The sequence below is a fragment of the Zootoca vivipara genome, chromosome 17 (assembly GCF_963506605.1).
Source record: "Zootoca vivipara chromosome 17, rZooViv1.1, whole genome shotgun sequence".
NCBI lineage: Eukaryota > Metazoa > Chordata > Lepidosauria > Squamata > Lacertidae > Zootoca > Zootoca vivipara.
In genome coordinates this window covers 26,092,756-26,112,829 of record NC_083292.1, presented here as the reverse complement: position 1 = coordinate 26,112,829, position 20,074 = coordinate 26,092,756, and the positions used below count along the sequence as shown (strand labels likewise).

Below are 20,074 nucleotides of genomic sequence, written 5' to 3'. Positions count from 1 at the left end.
TAGCAGGACTGCCGCTGCTTTGGAACATGTAGCAGAGATCATGGTTACAAGGAACAAGTTGGATGTGAAATACATCTGTGTTTGAAATATGATTGGGGTGGTGGTGGGAGCCAGTAGGTGATCTCGCCTAGGGCGCAAAAAACCCTAGCACCGGCCCTGGTCATGGTGCACCACGTGAGAGGGAGGAAGGCAGATCATCCCCTTCATGTGAACCAGATCCCTTCTGGATTCCAAGAAAAACTTTCACAGAGTGGAGGAGCAGGGGACATTCTCCAGTGCTAGTCCTTATTTGATGCCTGTAGGAGGAGCAGTACTAACAGTGCTTGCTCCAGCGGTTTGGGGTGCTTTGGGCATGACAGCCATAGTTGGCATCTCTAGTCTGGAAGAGGTGAGGACATGCAAACTGAGAATTCGCTAAGGCCACATCGCATCTTGGATATTCTGTGTTAGGTAGCACTGTTAAGTGGTAGCACTGTTAGGGTAGAGAGCCCTCTGCTGGTCTCATCCAGCATTGCCATCCCCCTGGAACCAGTTTTGGGAGTTCATGATATGTACGGTATTTGTATCCCTCTTTTCCAGTAGCATGCTGGAGGAAGCTAACAAAATACCATTGCTCAAAATCTTTGAAACAATTCAGTACTAATTAATATCAAACATAAGGAACACCATGGTGACTTCAGGATTAGATTACTGCAACACACTCTTTGTGAAGCTTCCCTTGCACCTGCGGTTAGTCCAGAATGCTGCAGCATGATTGCTAACAGGAGCGAGACTCTGTCAACATATAACACCTCTGCTCAGAGATCTGCACTGGTTGCTCATTTGCTTCTCAGGCCAAAGTCAAGGTGTTACTATTACTATCAGTATATAAAGACCTGAACAATTTGGGACCAGTTTACTTCCAAGATGCAAGTACACTACATGCCCAAATGACTGCTTCAGCCTGCAGAGCTAGCACTGTTACATGTGCCACATAATACTTGTTCTGCGCTTGTAAGAAATCAGTCTTTTAGTATGGCAGCACCTACACTTTATAGCTCCCTGCCCATGAACATCAGGCTTCCATTGTACTCTTTTTGATGCTTGCTAAAGCCATTTATGTTCAGGCAAACCTATCCAGACACACAAAATCTGAGATTAAACACGACTTTTTAGCCTATTCTTGGTTTTAATTATATTTTGAATGTTTTAAAGTACCTGATTTTTACCATTTTTACCAGTAATTCTACTGTTGTATTTCTGTTTTTATTGCGATCAAGCAGCATATAAATTTTGTTAAATAAATAAATGCAGCATCGCGTCCAGAACTATCATAGGCATTGGAGAGGCAGGAGGGTAATTCTATCAAGCTCCTTTCTATCAGAATCAATCTAGCTATCTTTCAGAAGAACCATGTGTCATTTCTGACCCCTGTAGCCCAATGTTATGTACTCTCCTGTAGTGGTGTAGCATGGTTTGCCGGTGCCCAGGGCAGAGCAAGTGTTGCGCCCCCCAGTGGACTGGGCAGCTGGAGTAGAGGCATGCTTGCACTCTTGCAGGACTCCACCAAATCCTATGGCTTCGCTTCCGGTACAAGATTACACCTTCAGTGATGCAGCCAGTAATTGCGTTTAGCATAATTACTTTTAGCATTATGTGCAGTGTTCAGAGTATGAGTGCTTCACAGGCTGGGCGCATGAAAAATACAGTGGTACCTCGGGTTAAGAACTTAATTCATTCCGGAGGTCCGTTCTTAACCTGAAACTGTTCTTAACCTGAGGTAGCACTTTAGCTAAAGGGGCTTCCCGCTGCTGCCACCACCGCACCGCCGCTGCCGTGCGAGTTCTGTTCTCATCCTGAAGCAAAGTTCTTAACCCGAGGTACTATTTCTGGGTTAGCGGAGTCTGTAACCTGAAGCGTCTGTAACCCAAGGTACCACTGTAAATTCAAAACACAGCTAAACGTTTCTTTTCCTCAATTTGGATCAAATAATGCTTGAGGAAACTGCCTCAAAATGCAGTATTTCATAAGAAAAACACAGATATATATGGATTGTGGCTGGTGTGTACACTGCTTCCCAGACCTGTGGTGGGAGTGCCCTGCATGCAGAGTCAACGGGAACATGTACACAGGCACGTAATTATCTTGAAATCTTTACAACAACCCTATAAGTTAGGTCACTCTTATTATCTCCATGTTGCAGAAGGGAGGAGGGGCTGTAGTGGAGATTGCAGTTTGCCTATGGCTACATAATGAGTTCATGACAGAAGTAAATGTTGAACCCCCAGGGTCTTCTTGAGTAGCTTCTTCTCCAGCAGCTAAATTCCATTTGGCATTCACTTGTATTGCTTACCATCCATTTCTGCCTGCATTTCAAAACTTTCTTTGCTGCTACAAACACTAGAAACCTATGCTTTCTTTTAAAATTTCAAACTTGAGATTCACAGAAAAAGGCAAATAATCTCATGGGTAGCCTACCAGTTTCTATTCAGTTGTTTTCACAAGGAAACAAGCAAACCCTCAGAGATACATTTGTTTGATATGTCTGGTGATTTTTCTTTCTTTTATCCCAGATCTTAGGAGTGGAGAATGTACTTGATGTGCATCTTCTTTCCCCCCTGGAAATAATTCTACGATTTAAACTTTCAACTCTGTATCCCAAACAAAAGGTGGTAAATTTATCATGGGCAGCCTAATATGTTTTTATGTCCCAAAATTACAATACCCCACATAGACTTCTGTGAGATAGAGGTCTCAGATGACCTGTTCTTTTGAGCATTCACTCATTTGTTTGCAGAGAGGTTAGACAATGTTGCTTAAAGCAAATGTTATCCCACACTTCCCAGTGCATTTTTCCATCACTTATTGCAAAATAATAACAACAAATATCTTCATGGTTTGTTGTGCAATACCTCAAAATTGTTGGTATTTTGCTTGTATTTTTCTTAAAAGGAAGATGGCTCCTTAGCTAGTAGGGTTCACATGGTGGACGTGTGGGAAAACAAAGAATTTGGTGAGCCTTCCTCTCTCAGTGAGGAGCAGTGAGCTAGCTAAGCCTGGCAGGACATCATATTCTATGGTCTTAACCGCTTCATGCTTTAAATAATTGATTGATCCTGCCCCCTAGAGGTTACTGGTTTGCTTGCAGGGTGTTTACACACCTTCCCATTAATCAACACCCTACACTTTCCCATGCATATTGCCATCACTTCCAAACAGCAAAAAGTCCCTTTTCCTTTTTTTTAAGGATTTGTTGTGCTGGGGCACCAGAGTGCATTCATCTGCCTTACATGCACAAATATAAAGCTTTGGTATGTGTGCACTTTAATTCCTCCCACAGAATATTGAATGACTGGAAGCTCCCTTAAGGACTTTTCTCTTTACCCAGGCATTTCCTGTTGATATGAAGGGGGGTGGGTGCTGTTCTGCCTGCTGTAGCCATTGAAATTACATGGCTGTCTGAATGTTTTAAACTGCTATGCCTTAATGCTTTTTGTGTATACTGTGAACTAGTTCAATGCTCTTGAGCACATGCTGAGTGCCTTTCCCTTCCCAATGAATAATCAAATCACAACCAGCGTTAAACAACAAGGGCACAGGTTTTCACAGGGCAGAGTGTAATATCCAGGGTCTTTCATGTCTGGAATCAACCACTGTGGCTTAATTGCTTACATGCAAGGACAGTGGCTGAGCACAGCAGACAAACTCTCCCCCTCTTAATGCATTGATAGGACACAGGAACTGATTCCTACCCATCTTCTTCATATTTCACATCTGTTTTCTCTTTGCATTACAGAACATCTTCCTCCTACTCAGCGTGGGGGAGAAGGGCTTATTTGTCTTTCAAGTACTTAGTCATGTTTTGTCACAACCTAAATGCTAATTTGCTGATTCAATGCTTCATATAATAGTTGGTGTTTGTAACTGCCATAGAGCTGTGAACAGAGGAAACATGGCTGGGCACTCTTGGATCTGTGGTTCTGAGGGTAAACATGATCTCAGAGCCATCTGCGAGTGTATCTGCCATGAGAGCTAGTGTGGCGTAATGTTGAGCCATGACCTGGGAGACCAGGGTTCAAATCCCCGCTCAGCCATGAAGCTCACTGGGTGCAGGACCTGAGTGCAACAGCAAGTCTCCCCAATTGTGATTCCCAGTATAGTATTCAGAAACATTACTGCCTCCGACAGCGGAGGCAGAACATAGCCATTGTGGCTAGCAGCCATGGGTAGTACATATAATGAAATAATAAGGCTTATAAATGACTATCTTATCCAACTATCTTCCAATCGAACCAAATGCTGAAACTGCTTGAGAGGGGTTAAAACATTCACCCCACATTTGATAGGAGCAGTAAGAGATTATCCCACTGGGAATAACTTTGACCTCTGTGAATGAGGTCAAAATCAATATTCTTTCAAACACATTATGGGCTTCTATAGCAGAAGGAGATATGGTTAACTCAGCCTTCCTCACCTTATTTTTCTTATAAAAATAGTTCTTTTAATTAAATTTTGAACGTACAGAAAAAAACAGAAAAAAACCAGGTGATCACTTGGATCACCCGATATGCATCATACAACTAATTAGAAAGAAAAAACAGGTTAAGATTCACTCATTTTTAAATATTATTGTCACATCAAAAAATATAATTCCATTCTTTTTTATTTATTACAGGGTTCAGATAGTGCGATTGCCCATCAAAAAATAAAGGGTTGTGAAAGCCAAATTATGTGAGACCTCTCTATTACATGCCTTGTTACTTGAGGGAAAAATCATGCCAAATTGCATACATATCATCATGTTGACTTTGACCTCCTTCCTCGCCTTAGTGATAGAAAAGGAGCATGCTAGATTCCAGTAGCTCTTTGGAGACACTATAGCCACTGTGTGTGCCATAGCCATTCCAATCAAAGGCAGTATAGTCGCCACACTGCCTCGGAGTTCCTTCAGGAAAATACCCTCCGCCACCAACGCAGCTCTGGAAGAAAAGAAAGAAGCATAAGCCAGAATTCTGATTGCACAATCTAAAAAAAATGAAGGGTAGGGTGGGCCTAATACATCTTGCTCTCTGAGGCAAACCAGAAAATAGTACTTCCTGGAAATTGTAGTTTGTTAAGGGTGATTGATATACAGATGCATGCTGGTCCCGATTATAGAACACATTACAGTCCTTAGAAATCATTTGTTATGTGAGTGTTCACATAACAAGTCAATGATTTCCTTTGATTCCTATGGGGAAATTTCTAATATGTTCCTGACCACAAAATTTTGACCCCGACCCCCGGGGGAAAACCCCACAGAAAACCCAGGAAACCCCAGAAAAAAATGCTCTCTGATTTGCCTGATCTCCCCACTTCACTCCTTTCCTCGGCCAACCAGCAACAAGCAAACGGGGAAGTAAAAAAGGCTCTCTGTTTGGATATCTGAATCTGCAGTGTGTCTGGCGAGGTTTCGGTTCTAATTCCTTGTGTATGGATAGCTGAATTTTTGCATAGTGAACATTCGTAAAGCAGGACTGCATGTGTATATTGTCAGGAGTTTCATTCTCTCTCGTGCTGCAGAATGTGTGTGACTACTAGATCGCATGCTCTGTGTGTTGACATTCCATACTTCGGAAGCGTGGGAACGGAAGGAACTGTACACCACTGCCGTCTTCTTTGTTTTCCGTTCTGTGGTTGTGCTCTCTCAGAGGAGAGACATGCCATGGTTGCTCTGTTCTTTATTTTGATCCTGTAAATAAATCACTAAAGCCAGATGCTACATATCCTCAGTCTCAGCTTCTGCTAAGCTCTGCTGCTTGCTTGAATGTCCGGAGGGGTGAATGCTGTGCTATGCATTTCGGTCCCCTCCTTTGTCTTCTCTGCAGCACCCTCCAGCAATGAGCAGCGCCAGGAGTAGCATTGCCTGACTACAGGTGGGGACAATGCTGGGGGCCAAATATAGCAGGAGAGAGGGGGCGGTTGAGGCCCCGCCTCATCATGGCAGCCTCTGTGGGAAGCTACAGACCAGAGGTGGCCCAGGTGGCCGCCAGGCCTAGAGCCCTGCCCAGGCAAGTAGTGGCGAGATCCACAAAGGCTTGCAAGGGCACCCTTAACTTTCCTTATTGGATCTGCTGCCCTCCGCCCAACCATCCCCAGCCTGCTGCTCAAGGTGGCTGCCTCAGCAAGGTTAATAGTTGGGCCGGCCTGGGCGTTGGGACCAGGATATGCAACACTGGCAATTGAAGAAGCCACTCACGTATTCTGTATCGCATCCTGTGACTTTAACCCCAGCACACAGAGCCATGGCAGCTTTCTCGTTATTAAACACCCGGAACTGAATGAAGCCAGGTTCAATCTTTGCTGGAAAAACAAATTTGGGGGGGGGAGCGCGCAATATTATGGCAGTTTGCAGCATATAGACTGCCCTCTGTAGCCCAAGAGCTTGGCAGCTGCTAACTGTTAATTTGAACACAGTACTCACAGCTCAGCTGAGGCAGCATACCAAGGTGCAGAGCACCTGCTTGGTGTGCAGAAGGCCCCAGGTTCAGTGCTTGTAGGCATCTCCAGTTTTTAAAAAAGAAAGAGTATCAGCCCATACAGATACCTTCTGGACTGGTAGCTGTGTCTTACTTTAGCACTCACAACAGTGGACCTGAGGGCAGCTAAATTTCAGGACGTTTTGGGGGGTGAAGAAGACACAATGGTCTGTCCCCAACACAGGGGAAGCAACAGCGCACTCAGGGGGATACCACAGCACCTACCGCTGAGGCAGTTGCCTTATTCTGGCTAATGAATCAAGAAACAACTCCCGAAAGTGGTGAAAATAATTGGGAGAGTCCCATCATTTTATATGCTGAACAGCTAAAATTCAAGTTCAAAACGAGGATGGGTGGGTTCACTCTTCTATTCAGAACAGGGTTGCCAGACCTCCAGGGCTGGCCTGAAGTCTCCAGGTTCAATCTGGCTGTCTCCAGGTGGTGCAGGGTGGGGCAAGGGCTATTGAAGCTCCAGGTGGGCATGAATGCCAATAATAATAATAATAATAATAATAATAATAATAATAATAGTTATTATTATTATTATTATTATTATTATTATTATTATTATTATTATTATTATTTAAGTATGCAGCTTGCAAGCTTCAGCCTTGCAGAAGCCAGATGCAAATTATTGCATAGACTCTCAGTGGAGTGGGAATCTGCCTCCCTCTGCTCCCTCCTCCTCTCTCCCAATTAACCACCATCTCCAGCACTCAGTGTTGGGAGGCAGCACAAAGAAAGAATCTCTAAAGCTGGCATAGGCAACCTTGGCTCTCCAGATGTTTTGGAACTACAACTCCCATGATCCCTGACCACTGGCCCTGTTAGCTAGGGATCATGGGAGTTGTAGTTCCAAAACACCTGGCGAGCCAAGGTTGCCTATGCCTGCTCTAAAGTCTACCCCATGACATCACCGGAGCCCATTCCTAATTCTTGGGATTGGGCCCTGAAATCTCAGGGTCTGGGATGCTCCTGACCTTGCAACCCTACTTCAGAATCAAGTTTCAGGTCTTGGGCTGGATACTTAACTTTGGTAGGCTTTAACTTCCCCAGCAAAGCCATCCAAGCAGTGACACTGAGCACTAGTTTCATGGATCCCAAAACTTACATCGAGCATTTGGGGAGTAGAAGAAAGACGTCTGCTGCACATTGCCAGTATCATAGATGACAGGAACAGCTGGGCCATTGTCATCTGGGCAGGTGCCAATCCCAAATGTCACTGGGTATTTCTGGAAGGAGAAGAAATGCCAAAAGAGCCCAGAAAGGCCTGTCTGAGAACATAAATATGCTGGCCTCTAAAAAGGTGACGCTGGACCAGTTGCTGCCCCTCAGCCTTACCTACCTCACAGGGTGGTTTGGGGGATTAAATTAGATGGGGAAGAACCATGTATGCTGCCCTGAACTCCTTGGAGGAAAAGGTGAGGTATAGATGGAACAAATTAATAATAATATATGTGAGAGGATGAAAACAAAAGGACTCGTCTTAAAGGGAGTCATGCTGGCCTTTAACTTGGTCCAAAATAGATATAACATGTGATTAGATATTCCAGTTAAAAATACAATGTCAATGCAATTGCAGAGGGTTGTCCAAAATGGCTGTGCTGCCAGGTGCAGATAGGAGTTGGAGCCCAAGGGAACCAGGTATTCCAAACTAGTCACAGCTAGGTAAAGGTAAAGGGGCCCCTGACCATCAGGTCCAGTCGTGTCCGACTCTGGGGTTGCGGCGCTCATCTCGCTCTATAGGCCGAGGGAGCCGGCGTTTGTCCACAGACAGCTTCCGGGTCATGTGGCCAGCATGACAAAGCTGCTTCTGGCGAACCAGAGCAGCACACGGAAACGCCGTTTACCTTCCCGCCGGAGCGGTCCCTATTTATCTACTTGCACCTTGGTGTGCTTTCGAACTGCTAGGTGGGCAGGAACTGGGACCGAGCAACGGGAGCTCACCCCGTCGCAGGGATTCGAACCGCCGACCTTCTGATCAGCAAGCCCTAGACTCTGTGGTTTAACCCACATCGCCACATCAAAGCCCAAATATTGAGTCACTAGGCAGCCATGCTTACCTGGTAGAGCCTGAGAAGGTTGCCTCCTTCTTCAGCCAAGAATCCAGTTTCAGTGTGGTACCTCAAGATGGCGGCACCCATCCATTCCTTCATGGGGGTGTTGTTTGGGACATGCCAGATTGCCAAATCCCGAGCTTCAAGGTCATAGTAGCCAGGGTTCTGAAAAGCAAAAAAAGTCTGAGAGGAAAATCTCATATGCTGGGGGTAAGAACCTTTGTGCCCGGGGGCCAAATGTGGCCGCCCTCCAGGTATCTCTATCTGGCCCTCAGGCTTTCACCAAGCCACACTCTTAATGGGACTTGCTTTGCAGCATCCTTGACAACTTTTGCTTTCATTTTTGTATTAATTTCCCCATAATGACCGCTCCCCACCTCAAATGGGGAGTCGCACAGCCACCTGATCCTACACGATCCCCGGCAGCTCAGCCTGGCTTCGCCTCCCCAAGCTGGATACCTGGAGGTTCCCGCCTAATCTCGGACAGTTAGCCAATCCCAGCTGGGGAGGTGTTGCCAGGAGAGTTGACCAGGTAGGGCTAGGACCGCCCTGCACACACTATAGAGGGTGGAAGTTACCTGGGAGTCCTCAGTCAGCTCCAAAGCTTCTCCCACCTTGCCCTCCCTCAGTTTACGCCTTCCTTTTGCAGGTTAACCTCTTCTTTACAGGTATGTGGGCGCTGCTGCGGTCATTGATGGTTGCTGTTGAAGAACCGGGAAGGGGTTTCCCTGCATTTATCAGGTTTTGCCTTCCCCGTAGCAAAAATGTCACAACTTTTGTGGTTTCAGGCCTTGGGCGGAATCCTTTAGTCTATCTTCCCTAAATGGGGGGGGGCATGAAGCGGTGACCCATGCCCCCCCCCCGCAGCGGCAATCCCAGGGTTCCCTGTTAAAATGGTTGTGTGGAAGGGAGTCACTGGCCATACACCATTTGGTTGTCAGTGATCTCCCCTGTGTTGTGGCGAATTGTTTGGGGGGGGGCTCTCTGCTTGAACAGATGTTCTCCAGAGCCAGCCCAATCCCCACACAGTTTGGATAACCCTGATGTTCCCCAGATCCCCGGCTGGGGACTGGGAGGGATAAACGGCCAATGCCTAAGCCAAGCTCTCCCTACACCTGAAAGTTTAATAAAGTTTTGGCCAATTTTAATCCCATAACACGTTGTCATGAGTCATTATTCCTCCTGGGGGATCTCCACCTGGTCACGCAAAATACACATTGTGTCTGCAAAACCAACAAACTGATTGACAGCTGTCTTCTAATCTACATGTAATCCCAGGCCCAGTTCACTTTAAAATGCAGATCCGAACATATTTCTTCTCCATTCCCAGTTTAAACTAACCGCAGTTTGTCCCACCTTGGGGGATGAAACGACAAACTGGCTAGCTGAAAAACGGAAGCAAATGGTTCCAACCGCATCGTGGGAAAGGCGAAATCAAGGAAGAGTGCAAAAGCCCAAGACTTACAGTATACACGTTTGGTACTAAACCCTGGTGGCGCTGTGGGTTAAACCACAGAGTCTAGGGCTTGCTGATCAGAAGGCTTGCTGATCAGAAGGTCGGCGGTTCGAATCCCTGCGACGGGGTGAGCTCCCGTTGCTCGGTCCCAGCTCCTGCCAACCTAGCAGTTTGAAAGCACATCAAAGTGCAAGTACATAAATAGGGACCGCTCCGGCGAGAAGGTAAATGGCGTGGTCCGTGTGCTGCTCTGGTTCGCCAGAAGCAGCTTTGTCATGCTGGCCACATGACCCGGAAGCTGTCTGCGGACAAACGCCGGCTCCCTCAGCCTATAGAGCGAGATGAGCGCCACAACCCCAGAGTCAGACACGACTGGACCTGATGGTCAGGGGCCCCTTTACCTTTACCTTTACCTTTATTCAAACACAATCTATGTTGCCAACGCTTCCTAATCAAGAAAACCCACCATGTGCATATGGAAAGCAAAGCTGACCTTGTAATCATCGCTTGTGCAGCCCTTGGCTGACCCGAAGGTGGCGTTGTTGGACCAGTTGCCTTCTCCATTAGGGTAGTTGCTGTGGCTGCCCTGCTGGCTAGACCAGCGGTCTCCCTGGGTGCATTTCCCAAAAATGTTATTCTCGTGGATACTGGCCACCAGTGTCCAACCGCCTCCATTTGTGGTCATGTCGCAGAAGGTTTGGTAAACCTCGCCATCTTCTGTGGCCAAGTCATACAACCCATCTGCAAGAGGAAACCAGGATATCAGGAGAGCCCTGCCTCATCGTGGTCCATCCAGTGCAGAATCCTGTTCTCACAGAGGCCAAACAGATGCCTATGGGAAGCCAGCAAGCAGGATCCGAGCACAAGATCCCTCTCTCCTGTAGTCTCTAAGAACTGGTATTCTTCTGCCTCTAACAGTGGAGGCAGAGCGCAGCCATTATGGATGGCAGCCATCAACAGCCCTCTCATTCACAAATAAGATACAATATTATAATAAGATTACCATAGGCGGCGGCAGCAGCAGCGATTAGAGATGGATATTTCCTACACAATAATCAAGTTTTTACTCTGCTAACTATGCATTGGAAATTACTCTGGATCAATACTGTACTGAGTAGAATTTCAATGACGAGAACCATCCCCGCATAGTTTGGAATCACTTTGATTTCTGTTCACGACAGCCAGCTCAAGGCCCCGCCATAGTGGTCACATGGGCAGAGACATGCGGAATTTACTTGTGGCCGTTGCATTCAGACCATCGTGCCCCCGGAAAGTTCTGGACCGAACATGCCCCTTTCCCAGATTCACCCACCTGTGGCTCCTTCCAGTGCTGTTTTGATTTCCATGCAGCTTCGGGGCAAAGACTGAAGGAGGTTCGGGGGCAGACCTTGATGGTTCTGGAGACAGGTCGCATCTTCCCACTTGACCATCAGCTTGAGGATGTCTCGCTTCAAGGAAGTGACACAGCCATTGCTCTCTGCACAGAATAGATTTGTCAGAGCCCTGGTCTTCTACTAGTGGGTCGGAAACCCGCAAGTGAGGGGGGCCAATGGTGTAGCGGTTAGAGCTTTGGACTACTAGGACAGGTGTCGGCAACCTTTTTCAGCCGTGGGCCGGTCCACCGTCCCTCAGACCGTGTGGTGGGCCGGACTATATTTTGAAAAAAAACATGACTGAATTCCTATGCCCCACAAATAACTCAGATATGCATTTTAAATAAAAGCACACATTCTACTCATGTTAAAACACCAGGCAGGCCCCACAAATGACCCAAAGATGCATTTTAAATAAAAGGACACATTCTACTCGTGTAAAAACACGTTGATTCCCGGACCGTCCGCGGGCCAGATTTAGAAGGTGATTGGGCCACATCCGGCCCACGGGCCTTAGGTTGCCTACCCCTGTACTAGGACCTGGGAGAGACCAGGGTTCAAATCCCCGCTCGGCCATCATAACGCTTGTTGGGCGTGACTGCCTCTCTGCCTCACGGGGTTGTTGTGGGGATTAAATGAGGAAGGGGAGAACCATGCTTGCCTCCTTAAGACTCCTTGGAGAAGAAGGTGGGGTGCAGATGCAATAAAATAAAATAAGAAGGGTCACATGAAGTGGAACCAGAATACTCGCTTTTTAAACAAAGCAGAAAGTGCGGGGGGCGGCGGAATATGGTTACTTCTACACTTTTATGCAAATTCTACATAGTTCTTTCTGGAGAAGAAGGATCTTGACACAGTTCTCCTTGCACTAGGACAGTCCAGGCTAGACTGCTGTAATGCACTTAGCATGGGGCTGCCTTTGAAGATGGTTCAGAAACTTGAACTGGGGCAAAAATGTGATTTCCCAGCTGCTGGTTGGAGCTGGGTGATCAGAACACATGGTTTTATTTAATGACTAAATGCCTATCCTGCTTTTTCTCCCAAAGGGCAGCAAACACCAAAGTGGGTTTTTTTAAAAAAAAAAAACCCAACACAAATTAAATGAAAAGAAAAACATTTTGAAACTATTCAAAAGAACACAGTGCAGGGTAATGTCAAATCAATATGCAACAAGCTTTCCGCTTTCAGAATAAAACCATTTTCTCAATAAATGCATTCTGGCAGCAAAAAAATAAGCAACAGATAGATGCTGTGTGGATTATGTTGAAAAAGCAAGTACTCTGGGTCTCCACTGAGCATAGAATGAAAGGTCTTGTATATGCAACCAGAACCTGTGAATTTTCTTTCTTTCTAAATGTCCCTTTCAACTGCCACACAAGCCTCCTGGTTAAAGCAGCCATATTTATATATTATATATTATTATATATTATAATTACCCAAAGCTCCTTTGTTTTGTCAGGATTCAATTTCCATTTATTTTATTGTTTTTTTAATTAATTTCATCAAATTTATACAGTGTTTTTTTCTGGGGGCACGCAGGGGTGCGCATACCCCTAAACATTTTGTGAATCTTTGTGCTTTTGTCCATTCACTGTATTTTTCCTGATTTGAACTATAAAATGGTGATTTTCTTGAGTCAAAATGAGAGTACCCCTAAACATTTTTTTAATTAAAAAAAAGCACTGCATTTATACAAATTTATACACTGCTTGATTGTAAAAAACCAAACAAACCCTCGGTGGTTTACAAAAAAACCAACAACCAATAAAATTATCAATAAGAAAAACTAACAATTCAATACTTTCGAAAAGTTAAAATAACAATATGCCAAAAACAGATTAAAACTCCCATCAACTTTCTAAACAGCTGGGTAGCCTCTAAACAAAAATGTTTTTAGCGGATACCAAAAGGAATATAGTGAAGGCACTTGCCTGATATCAATAGGCAGGGAGTTCCGAAGTGTAGGGGCTGCCACACTAATACTAATGGTAACAATTTGAACTCGGCCTGATTTTTTGAAGCTCATTTGCCTATTACTGGATAGAAAGGAGAACAGGATTTCTGTTCTTTTAAATGGCTGTTATTTCACCAAGGGACCCACACGCTTACCACATCGTTGGCCTTCTGGAAACACAAGTGCACACAGCAGAATAATCACAAGTTGCTTCATCTTCCTAAAGTGAAAGGCCAAAGGTTCATTATTTCAGAATCACTCCACTCCAGAACTCATCATGCATTCAAAGAGAGAGAGAGAGAGAGAGAGAGAGAGAGAGAGAGAGAGAGAGAGAGAGAGAGAGAGAGAGAGAGAGAGAGAGAGAGAGAGAGATTTGGAAGGAAGCAGAGCTAAATTGCAATTGAGTGAAGGCTGGATATTTGGCAAATTGGAGGGAAACCAACATGCATGCCCTTTTTAGCCCAAGGAGGGCCACATTCCCCCATGGGAAAACTTTGGGAGGCCACATGCCAGTGGAGTGCAGGGCCAGAGGCAATAGACAGAAAGGCAGCCTCTTTTTCCTCTGCACCAATTCCTCCTTTGTTTCTTTTAGTAAGTACAGTAAAGGTAAAGGTAAAGGGACCCCTGACCATTAGGTCCAGTCGTGACCGTCTCTGGGGTTGCGGCGCTCATCTCGCATTATTGGCCGAGGTAGCCGGCGTACAGCTTCCAGGTCATGTGGCCAGCATGACAAAGCCGCTTCTGCAGCACACGGAAACGCCATTTACCTTCCCGCTGTAGCAGTACCTATTTATCTACTTGCACTTTGACATGCTTTTGAACTGCTAGGTTGGCAGGAGCTGGGACCAAGCAACGGGAGCTCACCCCGTCGCAGGGATTCGAACCGCCGACCTTCTGATCGGCAAGCTCTAGGCTCTGTGGTTTAACCCACAGCACCACCTGCGTCCCAAGTAAGTACAGTACTTGCTGGTAAAGTAGATCACTTCCAATCAAGCTTTACTTCCTTCCTGCTTCTCCAAGTTTACTCAGCAGCTGAATGGGCAAGTATGGGCTACCGTTAACTTCTCAGCTCCATCTTGGCCCCAGGCAAAGCCTGTACTTCAAACTGCTTTCTTTTTTTTACACGCATAATAAACGTTAAGTTTTCTTTAGGACTCCACTACATTCGTAAAGATAAAGCACTTTATATGCACTTTCACTAACGAGATTCCAATATACAACGTGTTTAACTGAATCGCTTCTTTGATGTGTCAAAATCCACCTGAGAGGGGCCAGAACTGAGTTCTGGCAAATTCCAGCTCAAAAAAGAAAACAAAAGAAAAAAGCCCTGACTAAATGAAAACCAGCAAGGAACTTTCCCAGCTTAGAGAGGCTGCCTCCCTCCGCCATTCCCAACCTCTCGCTTCCTTCTTGTGAGTAAACCAGGGCTTGTGGCTTTTCCCATGGGTGGAAATGCAGACCATTAAGGGGGGTCAAGGGAAGCCACCTTCAGGCTGTTTGCGCTGAACACACACACACACACACACACACACATTCAGTGTGGCTAGTAGGCTGTGGTTGTTTCGCCTGGCCCTCCATGAAGAATTGAGCAACCCCTCACACTCTAGGCTACTCTTTCTCTGCTTGAAAGGTGGGCATCCATTTAATAATAATAATAATAATAATAATAATACCCCGCCCATCTGGCCGGGTTACCCCAGCCACTCTGGGCGGCTTCCAATAAAATATAAAAATACAGAAATCCATCAAACATTAAAAGCTTCCCTAAACAGGGCTGCCTTGAGATGCCTTCTAAAGGTCTGGTAATTGTTGTTCTCTTTGACCTCTGGTGGGAGGGCGTTCCACAGGGTGGGTGCCACTACCGAGAAGGCCCTCTGCCTAGTTCCCTGTAACTTGGCTTCTCGTAGCGAGGGAACCGCCAGAAGGCCCTCGGCACTGGACCTCAGTGTCCGGGCAGAACGATGGGGGTGGAGACGCTCCTTCAGGTATACTGGACCGAGGCCGTTTAGGGCTTTAAAGGTCAACACCAACACTTTGAATTGTGCTCGGAAACGTGCTGGGAGCCAATGTAGGTCTTTTAGGACCGGTGTTATGTGTTCTCGGCGGCCACTCCCAGCCACCAGTCTAGCTGCCGCATTCTGGGTCCTGTTAGCTAGGGATCATGAGAGTTGTAGGCCAAAACATCTGGAGGGCCGCAGTTTGGGGATGCCTAGTCTGCAGGCAGGTAGGGTCTCAGCCTGCGTACCAGATGGAGGTGAAGCCAAAAAACCCTCTGCCTTATTTTACGAGGCATAAATGGTTGGGGAGGGGGGCTTTTCAGCTCACCTGACTTCAAGATCACAGCTTCCTCCGGGTATTTTTTTGCAGGACACTGCAGAGGCAGCAGCTCGGACAGGAAGAAAGACCCGGCCCTCTGACCGGACGGGTTCAGTCCTCTTCTCGTCTTCACTAACAATGAAATGGACCTTGGTGAGCAAACCAGGGCAGGCAGCTCACAGTTGCCAGAGACCAGAGGTCTGTTGACAAAGGACACACAGTGGGCAGGAGGGCACTGAAAAGATTGTAGAGAGATTAATTCGCTTACAGGGCAAGGCCATGCATGTCCACTGAGCTCCATGGAATTCATTCCCAGGCAAGGATCACACCTTTATTATTCAAAGGACTCACACAAGCACACACACAAGCGCGCACACACACACAGAGTACTGTGTGGGATCCTGCAATTTAGATTAAAAGTCTCTGTTTACACAATAGTTTGTACTGGGAGGGCTACATGCATTCAGTTCACAAGTACCAGCTAAGCACAGAATTCAGTTTAGCCATCGCACCAAGCCACCATTGCACTAACCATCATTTAAAATCACAAACCATTGGGTGAGCTGCTAAATGCTCAACAGGCAAATCAGGGTTTAGAATGGCATATATTCGTTTTCTGTCCCCGTAAGTTTGTTAAGTCCACATGTTTCACTTGCCTCCATGGTAGCCATAATACTACGGGAATTGTTTTGGTTTAAACCAAAGAAAAACGTACATGATTCCACCTTGCGTCAACAAAGGCTGCACTTAAAAGTTTGGCGTAATTGCTCCCCTAAACTGGCTCCAAGGTTATCCCCTCTTAACTTGTTATAACTGATGGAATTATGGAAAAAAATTTTAAAAATAGGAGTCTTGACAGCCTGTCAAGATGGACACGTCGAACTTTAGCTCTCCGACCTGTAGGCCTATGACAGCTGTGGAATTGATATCTAAAGAAATAGAAACATGAAACTACCGTACTTTTCCGTGTATGTTTTTTTTTACTGTAAAAGAATGTTCAAAATCTGGGTTCGTCTTATACATGGATAGTGCAGAGTGGGGAGTCCCCAAATCCGAGTGCCCAAAAATAGGGGGCATCTTATAGACGAAAAAATACGGTAAGTGGAGCATCTCAGGAAATGAAGCAAGAAGCTGCTCTCTCCCCTCACTGGGACAGGAGATGGCAATGGCACCAACCCCAATCTGTAAATGTTCTGAGACTTCAAACGGAGGCTGGGCTGATGTCTGGCCTCATCAGCACCCTCTAAAACAGGATTTTTCTATTTCCTCTAGTTGAGTCAAATTCTATTTCTCTGTCTACTTTGCTCTCATGACCAAATACATATAAGTGATTCTGCTATGGGTAACATTACGGTCTCTTATTAGGCTCCGGCCATAACCACGGTGAGAGTCCTTGGTTTAATCCTTCTACGATGTGGCAACTTAATTCACACGTCCTACTTTGCCCTGATATTGAACAGTGGTTAGTTAAACACCCGTTAGATTATTTTCAGCTCAATGACACCCCCAAGGCATGAGCCACCAGAGCTACTCAACATTGGGTTCAGTAACTAAATGAAGGATTTGAGGGGTGTGATTTAATTTCAGCTGAATTTCCTCTCTATTAATTTAATAGAGATTAGCTCAAAATGGCTCCCAAACCTTTTCTGGACCACCGCCTACTTGATTCCACAAACTCACTCCTGGCTCCCCCAAACCACTATACAGTATGAAAAACCATTATTCGAAATACAGTGGAACCTCGGTTTACGAACGCGATCCGTTCCATGCCTCCATGGAACGGATCACGTTCGTAAACGGAGGCATTCGCTGCCCGAAGGCACGCTTTTGCACGTGCGCGAAGCGCCGATAGAGCGCTTCTGCGCATGCATGCGCTGCGCAGATCGCTTCTGCGCATCTGACGCCACGGAACCCGGATGTAAACACTTCCGGGTGTGCGGCGTTCGTAAAAGGAGGTGTTCGTAAACGGGACTGTTTGTAAACCGAGGTACCACTGTAGTGGTTTACGGTACCCACTAAACAAGATAATAACACAATAGAGTTCAAAACGGTAGCAATTTATTGCACACTTATTCAAAAAGCTATTTAATTCAACCAAATGGATGAACTTGAAGCAGTGATGCCAACTTTTCAAAGTCTGAGAGTCAATTTACGCCTCCAACGCCCCCTTGCCACCCCCTTGCCTCTTAGCCCCCCCCCCCCCCAGTAATCTCACAGCTTCCCTGGGGGTAGTCCTACCCACTTTGGAAACCACTGAACTAGCTTCTCCCCCATTTATGAAGAGTTGAATTCTATCCACCATGTGTAATAATTGAGGATGACTGCAAATCAGAGTCATAGGAGAGAGATCCGGGGGTGCTTATTGCTTTGACCAGTTTTTTCCATACCTGGAGATCATTAGCTAAAAAGGAGGCTAGTCATTTTAGCAGTCAACACATCCGGAGTGGTTAAGCCCCTCCCCCCCCACGCCGCACCTTCAGATTCTATAGATAACCAAGAAAAGTGTGGGCTATGAATTATTCTATATGAATTTTTAAGAGCTGTGGCATCGGGGGTGCCAGTTTAAGTGCAGTCCACCCCAGGGCCGGATTTAGGTTTGATGAGGCCCTAAGCTACTGAAGGTAATGGGGCCCTTTATATGTCCAGCTGACCTTTGTCAACAACAAATTGTCGCTGTTTTTTTGTGTTGAATATATGCTATATGGTAATTTATGGACCTAATAGGTATCTAAAGCCATTTGCACATGCAGAATGTAGGCACCCTATATATAGAAATGAGCAAACCAGTGATACTTTAGGGAGCAGGCTAGCAGGCGGGGCCCATTACTTACATCATAGGAGCCTACACAACACAAAACACTGTTGCTGTATGTAGGTTTTATTTTATTTGTTTTTTTATCTTATATTTTGGGAAAGTACATCCAGGTTTCTTTTCTTTAACTTTTTTTTGGGGGGGGGGCAATTGAATGAGGCCCTAAGCTTGCTATAGCTTGTTCCCTTCGGGAGTCACCAAATAAAAGCGTGTTACAAATTCTGGGCTTCTTGTCCCTAGTGTATAAATTGTAGTATCATTTTCCGCCCCGCCCCCCCTTTTTTGTATCCTGTATTTTGAGAGGGAAGAGTTGAAAAGAAAAAAGTTAACTAGACACAACCATCCTTTTTAATTGCTGCAATGCAGCCCAAACATTACAATGTGTTGCTTTTCCCCATGTGTTGCAGTTTGGCGCTGAAATCTTCAAACAGGGTTTTAAAATTCAAGGTTTGACAAATTTCTAGGAATAAGGACTCTGGGATATCTAAAGTATGAGGTACACAGTTTGAGGCCTGACATTCATTGTCTGTTTAAGAAGTGGTGGGAAAGTTAACTATCACACTGAGGGTTAACTTCAAATAATACTGAGGTTATACAAATACCGCCAACCTCTTTCTTGATCATTTGCTCAACGCTGTCCTCTAAAAAGTTTTTACAATTCCTGAGATGTATTCTACTCCTTGTAAATTTAATTACATCTATATCTTTTCTCCTCTGCTTTCTAATTTTTGGGGTTCTCAATTCTAATTCTTCCTTGCTATCCGCCAATTTCCAATGTTTACCACTTCCAACACTTCTCTGGTTTCTACCAACCCCTTTGCTCTGAATTGGAAAATTAATAATGACGAAGGCTGTGTACTTCATCATCTTAAGAGGAAAATAGACACCAAAACAGAGACTGACGAGTAAAAAGGGATCAGTATAGGTAATTTGAACAGAAAACCCAGTTTCTGAAAACAAGCACTGGAATTTCCTGGGTAGCAACTTTTTTTTAAAGGTGCTGGAGGAGCATGGGTGCTTAGCTGTGGGCTAATTCACACTTCCATTTTGTGCCTTCATTTCTAGGCAAAGTTTTGTGATGCGTAGGCACGGGTTCAAGCCAGGAGTGGGGTATTTCTTTTGTCTCCCCACTTTCCGTGGGAAAACCCACCGTTTACCACTGAATCAAAACAAACGTCAGTCTGTGGAACTAGGTAAAAGGTAAAGGGGCCCCTGACCATTAGGTCCAGTCGTGACCGTCTCTGGGGTTGCGGCGCTCATCTCGCATTATTGGCCGAGGGAGCCGGCGTACAGCTTCCAGGTCATGTGGCCAGCATGACAAAGCCGCTTCTGGCAAACCAGAGCAGCACACGGAAACGCCGTTTACCTTCCCGCTGTAGCGGTTCCTATTTATCTACTTGCATTTTGACGTGCTTTCGAACTGCTAGGTTGGCAGGAGCTGGGACCGAGCAACGGGAGGTCACCCCGTCGCAGGGATTTGAACTGCCGACCTTCTGATCAGCAAGCCCTAGGCTCAGTGGTTTAACCCACAGCGCCACCCGGGTCCTCAAAAACCTCAGAACCTTGACCAAGCTACAGCTCCCAGAATTCTCTTGGCGAAGCTCTGATG

The 20,074-nt window shown here is 45.8% G+C and overlaps 1 protein-coding gene across 1 annotated transcript; it reads right to left on the bottom strand.

The window, feature by feature from the left end:
* Window positions 1-4,601: 4,601 nt before the first annotated feature.
* Window positions 4,602-15,819, bottom strand: LOC118076429 (intelectin-like protein). The gene is made up of 8 exons (XM_035099187.2): window positions 15,663-15,819; window positions 13,493-13,557; window positions 11,323-11,487; window positions 10,504-10,751; window positions 8,561-8,719; window positions 7,609-7,729; window positions 6,218-6,321; window positions 4,602-4,958 (listed from the first exon to the last, which is right to left on the bottom strand). Exons 2-8 carry the CDS (start codon window positions 13,551-13,553, stop codon window positions 4,806-4,808), a joined length of 1,011 nt encoding a protein of 336 aa, XP_034955078.1. The 5' UTR covers window positions 13,554-13,557; window positions 15,663-15,819; the 3' UTR covers window positions 4,602-4,805.
* Between the last annotated feature and the right edge of the window lie 4,255 nt (window positions 15,820-20,074).

What these genes read in the sequence shown, in the direction of transcription:
- LOC118076429 (XM_035099187.2), bottom strand. Translation starts at nt 13,553, where the DNA reads ATGAAGCAACTTGTGATTATTCTGCTGTGTGCACTTGTGTTTCCAGAA. An exon ending in GCACAAGCGATGATTACAAG is followed by an intron (nt 8,720 to 10,503) that starts GTCAGCTTTGCT and finishes TTTGCTTTTCAG; the next exon opens with AACCCTGGCTACTATGACCT. An exon ending in ACCTTCTCAGGCTCTACCAG is followed by an intron (nt 7,730 to 8,560) that starts GTAAGCATGGCT and finishes TTCTCCTTCCAG; the next exon opens with AAATACCCAGTGACATTTGG.